At 37.7% G+C, this 10,418-nt stretch overlaps 1 protein-coding gene across 3 annotated transcripts; it reads left to right on the top strand.

Moving 5' to 3' along the window:
- The first annotated feature begins 542 nt into the window (after positions 1-542).
- Positions 543-10,396, top strand: LOC115967250 (serine/threonine-protein phosphatase 7 long form homolog). Of its 3 annotated transcripts, none has more exons than XM_031086309.1 (11): positions 543-1,278; positions 1,379-1,469; positions 1,641-2,039; positions 2,295-3,050; positions 3,152-3,244; positions 4,768-4,855; positions 4,936-5,139; positions 5,221-5,476; positions 6,362-6,452; positions 6,579-6,795; positions 7,791-8,163. In XM_031086309.1, the coding sequence occupies exons 1-5, from the start codon at positions 551-553 to the stop codon at positions 3,242-3,244; spliced, it is 2,067 nt and encodes a 688-aa protein (XP_030942169.1). In that variant the 5' UTR covers positions 543-550; the 3' UTR covers positions 4,768-4,855; positions 4,936-5,139; positions 5,221-5,476; positions 6,362-6,452; positions 6,579-6,795; positions 7,791-8,163. The 3 variants fall into 3 exon arrangements, with proteins under 3 accessions (XP_030942169.1, XP_030942170.1, XP_030942171.1); XM_031086310.1 differs by having other exon boundaries at positions 4,797-4,855; positions 7,791-7,888; XM_031086311.1 differs by lacking the exons at positions 4,768-4,855; positions 4,936-5,139; positions 5,221-5,476; ... (1 more) ...; positions 6,579-6,795; positions 7,791-8,163 and adding exons at positions 9,707-10,059; positions 10,146-10,396.
- Positions 10,397-10,418: the final 22 nt, after the last annotated feature.

Below are 10,418 nucleotides of genomic sequence, written 5' to 3'. Positions count from 1 at the left end.
TGTGTGTACGTGTATGTGTTGATCATCCTTATGTTGGGTGGTACATAATTCAATTTCTTTTAATTGTAAAAGTTTACGAAATTATTCCAACTCCAAAAAATTCATTACGTTTTTTTCTAACTTAACAATTCTAATTTCTTTGATTGCGTAAACATCATCGATTCGCATGTTTTTTGGTATGATTGCGAACTTATCTTTTTTGAAGAAAATTCTATTTTACAGTAGCACTCCTTTGCCCCTACACTATTAATGATCTCACAGTTGCACTGTTTGCAGTATGGAGCCTCAGATTGATGAGGAGTTAGAGGTCTTGGACCCCGGTCCGCGTCAGAGGTCATTGTTGACACGACAGCCATATCATCGATCAGAGGCCATTTGGAATGGCGAGGTGAAATTTCTAGTTGTAACAACTGCTTTAATATTTACGTTGTCTTCGACTGTTAGTTAGCTAGTTCTTTCAATGTTGTATTTCTAGTTCTAACGATCGCTATTATTTTGATCGATTTTGTAGGACTCAGGCCCACTTACGTGTCGTGGTCGCACTAAGGAGATGGCAAACGTTCAGATGGAAGATAATCGAGTCATTGATATTATCAAATTGCTAAGGCTAGAAGGATTATTTAGAGCCCCTTCAAGAGAGATAGATAATTGCTTAATATCGGCCCTAGTTGAGCGATGGCGGCCGGAGACTCATACTTTCCATCTTCCACATGGTGAGATGACAATCACCTTACAAGATGTGGAGGTAATTTTCGGACTTCCTATAGACGGTGACGTCTTGGTTGGGCCGACTGCTGTGGTGAATGATGGGGGTTGGAGGCAATTGTGTACGGAGTTGCTGGGTTTTAGTCCGCCGAATGACAATAAAACATTGGTGGGGCAAAGAATTCTCATCAGCCGACTTGTTGAGGCCGTTGCAGCGCCATTGCCTCATGACGCAACGGAGATGCAGATACACCGGTATGCCCGGTGCTATATGTTAGCGCTAATAGGGGACAAACTTTTCATGGACAAGTCAGGAGATAGGGTGCATTTGATGTTCCTAGAGTTCCTGCGTAACCTTCGTGATCCGCCACAGTATAGTTGGGGTAGTGGTTGCCTGGCGTGGTTATATAGGGAGTTGTGTCGGGCAAGCGAGAAAGGGGCATCGCAGATTGGTGGGGCGTGCACGTTGGTCCAGTATTGGGCATGGGCAAGGTTGCCATTCTTGTGCCCGAGAATAGAGCCCCCACCTGGATGTGATTATGGCCCATGGCCATATGCTCCACTTGCATCTAAGTAAGTCTTTTCCTGATACCAAGTGTGTTCTGCAATGTACTCTTATTAGTAACTAAATTGTATTATTGTTCTTATGTTATTTGCTTGCTTGTAATTGTAGGTGGGTGCGGGTGCCAAGCCCGAAGAGTAGGCCATTCGGCATGGCCTTGGTCCACTATCGCGAGCTATTAGTTAGAATGCAGCCAGAGCAGGTAATAAAATTAAAAAAAATTGTTTGGTTATGATCATCTCCATTAATAATATGATTGCTTCATCCTTTAACATATCTTTTGTTATAATTTTAGTTTTACCCTTTATCTATGTATTTTCCCTTGTTTCACATTTGAAGATGCTATGATAATTGTTTTTTTTTTCTATCGTAGATCGTGTGGCAGCCATACGAGGCACACTTCGGCCACCTTCCTGAGTTCTGTGTTGCGGCCAGGGATACGTGGACAGCAAGGGTGCCGCTTGTGTGCTTTTGTATAGTAGAGAGACACCACCCAGACCGTGTCCTGCGACAGTTTGGCTTGGCGCAAGAGCCGCCTGACCATGTTTTCTACGATGATAGGCTGCATAAAATCGACTTACGTGGGAAGGTGGAAAAGAATTGGAGGGACGAGCATCGACCATATATCATTTCCTGGGAAATGAGACGACAACAACTTTGTCATGCACCTCCTCAGATTGGTGAGATGCCCCGCAATCATGCCTATTACGTCTGGTATCGTCCGGTGACTCGAAAGTATGTCGACCGCAACAGCGCTAAATTAGATATTATGGTAATGTGTTCTACTTACATTTGATTGCCTACTTCGTTTTACTTGAGTACATGTATGAACATAGAATTAATTTCTATGAATTTCTCGGCAAATCTAGTTTGATTTGACTGTCATGTAATGAAATAGTTTTTGATACATATAATATTCTAATAGAACTGTTAGTTTTGAGTAGATTCATAACTATTATATTATTCAATCATTAATTGATACATAAATGTGTCAAGTCTAATTGTACTGGTTCTTTCTCCGTTTCAGATTCAAAGCCATTTAGCGCTGTTGGTGATGCTTCCTGAAGGCAGCCAAGCTCACAACTATGTCCGGCGTGTCCTAAATAATGTGGCTGGCCTTGATGGTGATCCTGCAGTAAATGAGCATGCAAACAATGGGGATGAGACTGAACTAGCAGCTGCTGCAACCCCAAGCACAAGTGCAGCACCCGTAAGTACACCGACCCGTGGTCATCGTGCTACTACAAGCCCAAGCACAAGTGCAGCTAGGGGTCGTCTTCGGCCTGCTACAGCAACCCCAAGCACAAGTGCAGTCAGGGGCCGTGGTCGGCGTGCAACAACCCCTCGGGTTGTAACTACTCTTGAGATGCCTCCACCCATCCCGCAGGCATATCCTCATCCTGAGGTCCCTTCACCCATCCCATATGCATCTCCTCAGCCCGAGGTCCCTTCACCCAGCCCACCTTCGCAGCCCAATTTTGATGTCAGTATTGACCAAAATGTCACCCCTCCTATACTCCCTGAGACACCCTCATACCCACACACCGGCTCTAGTGCACCCACTCCTAGCCTCTACATAGAGCAGGATTACCCACCTACCGCATCCTCATCTGACCCTATAGGACCTCCGGTTGGGATTGACACTGTAGAGCCACATACTGATGTACCGGACGAGCATCCCCCTCATGAGCCCTCACCCCCACGAGGTAGACCGCAACGCAGTAGAAGAGCACCGACTTGTGGGACAGGTGGACACAAAATAGGACACCGAGGCCCTGCTATGGTATGATAACTTTAATTTGAATGTAATAATATATTTTCTACTTCACTTTATTCTTACCATTATATTGAATATTGATTGCATGCATCTAATGGAATTTGCAGCACGATGATGACCCTAAGGTTGATGCCCCGCAACCTCCTCCCCCACCGAAACATTACACGAGGGCTAAAAAACACAAAATTGGTGAACCTTGAGTAAGTGCTACAGTCATGGAATTGGACCATAATATTGACTTCTCTATATGCATTACTGCGTTCTGAAACCTTAGCTCACATCTAGTGACTCTCTTCCTCTTTTCCTTAGCTCTCTTTCCAACCTTTGGTCATTAATGTTTTTTGTTTTTCTTCGCTGCTTCTCTTTTTTGTACTTGTGTTATGCTGGTGCTATTTGGCATGTAGTAGTTTTTTGAATATATTTTTTCTTACCTATCAAAAAAAAATAATGTTGACTTATAGAGGTTTCAAAATGATATGAAATCGAATGTTGTTGGATGCATGTAACATTAGGAGTTGTACTTGTTGGAAGGGATCCAACTTAGCTTTCTTGGAAAATACTGGGAAGATAGAAATAAACTAGCTGCTTCCCACAGTTGGGTGGCTGACTCCAAGATGTGGTATGATGTTATTAGGGAAGCTTTACTTTTGGTTTTGAGGGAAAGCTTTTACTCTGTGTCTCCGCGTTTAACTAATTGTTCTGAAGGGGTGAAATTGCTATTTGGGGTTTGAGCGAACTGCTGGACATTAGAACTTGTTATAGCTGAGATTGGGATCCTGCAAACATGGTTACCACTGTGCTATTCAGCATCCCATTAGTAAATTGGGTTTGGTAAGGTCAGGCGGTTAGCATTAAAGGCTTCTAGTTGTACGTCATATCTTCTGATTTGTGTACCCAAAAAAAAAAAAAAACAAAAAATCCATACATATTCATGTATTTAGTTTGGTAAGCTCAGGCGGTTAGCATCAAATCTAATTGTTTTTCATTCTTTTTTGCTTCTAATCAATCTGATTGGTTTAGTTTAGTCGCATTGTGCTGCACTAGTTTGGATTTTTATTTCAATGCTTGGACAATGTAATTAGTTTTTGGAATTAGGGTTTTTAGGTGAACTGGTTGAGTTATCAGATCCATTTTTTGGGGGGTTGGAGGTTGATTATATTTTTCTTCAACCAATTTGATTAGTTTAATGGCATTGTGCTGCAAAAATTTATTTTTAATACATAATAAATTTAAGTGGTTGCTAATTTTGGAAATTAGGGTTGGTTTATAGGGGAATTGGTTGAATTTATAAGTTCCAATTTTTGGTGTTTGGATTGTGCTGTTTTTGAATGCGTGGCAGTTTTGTTAGTAAAGAATAATTTCATTGTAGATGGTGGTGGTGGTTGTTGAAGAGGTTCGTGAGGAATGAGGGTTGTGGTTTTGTAGTTTCGGATGTTGACTTGGCTGTAGTGGATTTTTCCCAAGGGGTTTTGGTTCTAGTTTCGCTTATCAAGGAAGAAATTGAGATTGAGTTTTGGTTGTAGTTTGGCTGTAGTGGATTGCCTTGTTTCTAATATCATTTCATTTTGACAATTTCTGAATTCAACTCTTTATTTCTTTCACTGGATGATAGTAAATTAGGTTCCATTTGATTAGAATTTATGATACTCTCTTGTTATTATGCTCGTCACAACCAGCTGTTTCATTTGTTGATCAAATGAGTTTTATGTTTTATCTTCTTCAGAATTGAGCATTCTGCTGTTAACCTGGCAGAATCTATTCAGCATGGTGGATTACCAGCACCTGGCTCTGTTGCACCGTCAATATTAGAGGTTTGCATCAGTGTGATGATCCATACCATGTTGCTTATCAATGTTGCCAATTTGCTTATTCCTTACCTTCAATGTTACAGACTGGGAAAGCTTTTACAGCAAAGGGAATGCAAGTGGTTGAACTTGTAGGCAAGGAGACTATTGATCTACTAATTACTGAAACTGGTATTGAAGTTGAGAAGAATTCAAAAGAAACTGAACAACAAACTGATGAGGATCAGTTGTACGAGGAAGTGACATTTGATCGATGCTTCTACATATATGGAGGTCCAGAATCGTTGGAGGTCATTTTCTTAACTTTGGAGTTGAATTTTGATAGTTAAAACAATAGTATCATTGACATTGTTAAAGTTTAATACTGGCAGGAGCTGGAGGCATTGTCCAACCATCATGGCCTGTTATGTAACCGAAGAAAAGCAAAATTATCATCGGAACAGAGACCTGCATGTGACTACTGCTTAAACAGGTCCAGCAAATTTTTAGTTTGACTACTGAAATGGATTGAAATGGTGTAGAGACAGACAAAGGGAAGAAAGTAGACACTGGGGCTGAGGGAAGTGATGATGAGATGAAGAAATTACACGACTCAAGTGTGAGCAAGGCTGCTGACATGGCTGTGGGGTAAATTTCTTGTAAAGTTATCATCTTCTCAACGGTTAATGGATGTTGCATGTGATTCTGCACTGGTTTGTTAGTTGTCTTGCTTCAGCTTGCACTTATATACGACTTTTGATTTAGTTCCCATTATCTAATTTCCAAATCTTGTATAGCTGATATGACTGCATGTTGTAATCACTGTTGCTTTATAAAATCCTCTAAGTCTCTTTTTCTGATTACTTATCAAAAAAAAAAAAACCTGTAAGTCTCTTGTTTATCCTGACTTCTTTTCCCCTCAAGTTCTACATTTTGTGCAAACACAAAGCCAAGATCAAATTATACCAGCTGTAAATCTGTGGATATTTTTATACCAGTAACTGACTTTTTGTGTGATACATTTTGCACTAAGCCCATTTTTAGAATATGTCATTACTCTGTGCCAATTTCCCTTCTCAACTATTAGGTAATTGGAATTGGGAGCTGTCTTGTCCATATTGTACTCAAACTTGAAGTTTCTTTAAAGAAATTTATCTTTCGATTTAGTTTGTTTCAACATCACATTCATTTGACATTTGGCATGGATCAACACATACGGGAAACATATAGTTAAATGGTGGAATTGGGGACAGTTGAATGCTTTAGAAATTAGATAGTGCAACATTGTTAGTTTTAGACTAGATTTGTAGTGCCAAGAGCCCCCATTCTAACTATCAAATTTATCAAAAAAGAAGAAGCTATTTTTAGTGTAGTGGTTATTCAATCCTCTGTCATACATAAGGGATTTTAGGGTGTGTAGTTTTCTGTCCTGTAGTATTGGTGATACCAGCTGGGTTACTGTTAATGAAATTCTCCATGACCTTGGTAAACACCGTTTTCACTATGCTGCAATTATTGCTTTCAATATTCCAGGTTCAGTAATGCATTAGCAGGAGTAGCTGTTAATGATATGATCCAAAGGACTGCTGGCAGAATAGACTCGCTTCACTCAGAGGGAGTTCATGTATGTAGATATTAGGGACTTTATTGGAAACATGTGACCCAAATCTCTTATTTTGAATATGGTTGCTTACTTTTTATTGTTGGTAGTTGAAAATGAAATTTTTATTTATATATAAATTTTTTGCAGAGACTCTCAGAAATGTGCTGTTTTGCTGTTTCTCAACTGTTGATGCTTGGTAAATCCATTCTTTCTAATGCTAGCAAAGTTCAAGATGAAGTTGCTGATGAGGATATTGCCACAATTGACTGGCCTGGGGATTCTGTTGAAAAAGCTAAGATAATCAGAACAAAGGCACAGTCAATGACAGGATATGTGGACGCTGTTTCCAACAGCTTTATTACAGGTTGGTTGTCTAGCACTTCCTCTCTTTAGTTGAACTTTTTATTTTTTTTTATTTTTATTTTTATCAACAGTGCTTGCAAATTAAATATAGTCTTTTTTTCCCTGATACAATTTTGTGTTAGTTGGGAAAACTCATCTCTGATCACGTCTAGTCATATCTTGTTACGCTCCCTATAAAGGAAGTGGCACACTTTATTTATTCAGAAGTTCACTGTCCGAGATAATGAAGTGATTGCAAATAGCCTTTGAATACTTTGTACACTCGACTGTCTTATTTTTCATAAAAAATAGAGGATAATTTATTCTAAGCCAATTGATTTATTACTAAGTGAAAGGTTTTTCTGATTTCAATACTTAAAAAATTAGAAGACCATGAGATGGTTCTGGTCTATTTAACATAATAAAATTTGAATATCAAATATGAGAAGACCATGAATTTCATTCTGGTTTGTTTTAGCATATAGATTTGATGGGATGGAAAAGGATCCCCTTCCATTTAAATCCCCCCAACTTTCTCTAAATTTAATCCAGATGTAAGACATTTTACATTTAAAGATTGCAGAGGTCATAAAGAACCCATGTGAACTACACAAAATCAAATAAATGCTTCATTTGTCACATCTGGATCTTATCCTAATTGCAGGATCTTTACCTCATTGGGTAATTGCAGGACAATTTTCCATGTACTTTTTTTATCAATCGATTTGTATTTCAATACTTGAAATGAGGTGTATTTTGTATTGGGTTGAAGAGGGTTCAAGCTGAAGTTAAAAGTGCATACCAAACAATTTCGGTTGAGCAAAAATTCAAAGCAGTTATGATTTGGGAAGGAAAAAACATTTGTTAAGTTTTCTTACCTTACGTGTTTTGGACTTGTAATAGCCTTATAATGCAATTTTGTTGAATGTGCTAATACGTTTCTGTTACTTATGCTCTTCAGCAGTTGACATTTTAAGGTCGGTAACTTTTCTTCGCTAATGGTTTTATCTTGCACAGAAGAAGAGAATGGAGAAACCCATTCTGGACGAATTGTACCACATATTTACCAGTCCTGCAGTCCAATTCATCGACTATGGCATGATGGGTGATGGTTCCAAGTCTGAAAACGAAAAAGAATTAAAGACAAGTTCTTTAGGGCATTTCGCGAAGAATTTGGTGAGGAAGAGCCTGGGCGAAGGTGTAATGTTCCCTCCAAATCAACTACTTCCTCTTTTTCTTGTAGGTTAAAGCTTAGTCATTGCTTTTCTTATTCTTTTTTATCGCAATATTACTGTCACTTTTTTTATTACAATATTAGAAGACAACAACTGTGGAATTTGGATGAGTATGATCTTGTATACAACAAATACAAATTGTGCAATTTGGATAAGTATCACGTATCAATTACTTATATTGCAGTGACCTCTATTTCGAAGCATACAATATATAGGCAAAGGAGAGTGATTGACCATTATATACATATTACTAATAGATTTGTAAAAAAAAATTAAAAGTAATAAATAAATTGGCACAGATTGAGAAAAATGGAACAATTAATTTTTTTTTTTGATAAGTAAGAAAGATATATATTAAAAGCTACTTCATGAAAAGACAAGGCAGAACAGACAATACAGATAAGGAAACAAACAAAAAAGAGAGACAATGAGATAACTAAAACAATAAAACAAACGGAGACAACAAAGAGCATATTAATTACAGAGAAGAGAACTACGGAACATAGGGATAGAATCACTACATGTGAGGCCCCAACCCCTACACCAATCAAAAAGAGACCCACTAAAATAAGCGAGCAACTGGTCATCGGACTTGTCCCTATCCTCAAAAGTACGGAAATTACGCTTCCTCCAAATACACCACAATAGGCACACCGGAAGTAGATACAAATGGAACAATTAGTAGTAAATAATAGACTAAATTTTACGGGTAAAAACCTAAAACGCGGGGGTTTTTTAAATTTAAATTTTTTCCTTTAAAGATAAAATTGTAAAATCATGGAGAAAATTGCTTCTAACTAATAGGCAAAATTTTAGGACTAAAAATACCGGGTAAAAATGTAAAAACGTTTTTTTTTTCCTCTTCTCTTTAAAGTTATAATTATAAAATCATAGCCAAAATGGCTTCTAAATGATAGGCAAACTTGTAGGACTGAAATTACCTAAACATGGGTTTTGGGAAATTTTTTTTTTTTTGCTTCAAATTGTAAAAAAATTATCAACGCAACGTTCAAGGATCACAATTGATTAACTGAAACAATAAAAGTAATGCATTCACTTTTCACCAAAACTGTATTGGATATTGTTATCCTTAAACATAGCAAGTTATCCTTAACAATATTGCAAATCCAAAATCCTGAATCTCAACCGTGGAACATAATAACGAATGTTAAAAAACATATGTAAAACACAAAGATAATTTAGGATTCTAAAATCCTATAACATTTTATTTATTTATTTTATTTTGAATGCAATGGGAAACTGTGCTGGTTAGTAGGCCATTAGTAGACACAGAGAAATCCTAAAATTTAGGATTCGTTTGTGGCATGAATTGTAAAAAATAAAAAATAAAAATACAAAAATACTACAAAATTGTAGTCTTCCAGATATTGTATCTTAGGTGTTATTCATTAGGTTATTTCCTTAGGTGCAGTACAACTTCCTAGATGAGCGACTTGTCAATTGATTGGATTAGAGGATGTTTTTAATTTTGTAATCTTCATTTCTGTACGACATCACTAACATAATTGGTGTATGTGCTACAGTGGCTATTGCTTATTACTTTCTTCGTAACATCATTTTTATCCCACACTTTGCATTATTATGTAATACCTACATTTTTTTGATTTTTCGAATTTCATGGAAGACCTATTGCATAAATTTGTTTTAAACTTTATTCCTTTAACTTTCCAAATGCAGGTCCTTTATGGGGTAGAATCTGCAGGTCTGTTATGGGCTGGACTATGCAGGTCCTTTAAATTTTGTCAAATTTTTCCTGGTCGATGCATCTTCTGGCGCTCATGCATACGGTGCTGAAGCAAATGCATCTTTTGCATCGAATGTTGACGAGCTTCATCAAGAAATCTCAGTTCGTTCAGCAGTAGTCATAATTCCATTGATTATTGTGTGGACACACACACATATTCCTTGGAGTATTTTCAAGAAAATCCAAAGAGGATGTACAAGAGAAGAAGATGTTGCTGGAAAAGCTACAAGTCAGAATGAATGAAGCAGAAGCAAAGGCCAACAAGCTTAAAGTGTCATTGGAGAATGTAAGTGGTATTGTACTGGGTTTTACCTTTCATATTTTGTTTTTATTAGAAATAAATGTGAACAAGTTCACATCTGCTGGGTGTAGAGTGAAAATATGGATTGCAGCTTGGTTTGCCCAGCTAACCAATCTACTGGGAGGTCAGTTCAAGAAAATTGATGTTGTTGGGCGCTACCTCATTCAGATTTGGAAGGCCGTTGGGATGGATAGTGATGGAGGCAAGGTGGAGTTTCTGCGGTCATCGAACGAGATAAACCGAATGAAGCTCATGAGTAGTCGCCTCTTGTGATGGATATAGCACAAACGAATACGGTTTCAAGGATAAAAACGTGAATTATGGTATGATGATTATTATTATTA

This window comes from Quercus lobata, chromosome 11 (genome assembly GCF_001633185.2).
Source record: "Quercus lobata isolate SW786 chromosome 11, ValleyOak3.0 Primary Assembly, whole genome shotgun sequence".
Taxonomy (NCBI): Eukaryota; Viridiplantae; Streptophyta; class Magnoliopsida; order Fagales; family Fagaceae; genus Quercus; species Quercus lobata.
This window is presented reverse-complemented; position numbering and strand designations above follow the sequence as displayed.

Coding starts and splice junctions, on each gene's coding strand:
- LOC115967250 (XM_031086311.1), top strand. CDS start 551: ATGGCAAACGTTCAGATGGAAGATAATCGAGTCATTGATATTATCAAA. Junction 1,470..1,640: donor TTAGAATGCAGCCAGAGCAG/GTAATAAAATTA, acceptor TTTCTATCGTAG/ATCGTGTGGCAGCCATACGA. Junction 3,051..3,151: donor GACACCGAGGCCCTGCTATG/GTATGATAACTT, acceptor TGGAATTTGCAG/CACGATGATGACCCTAAGGT.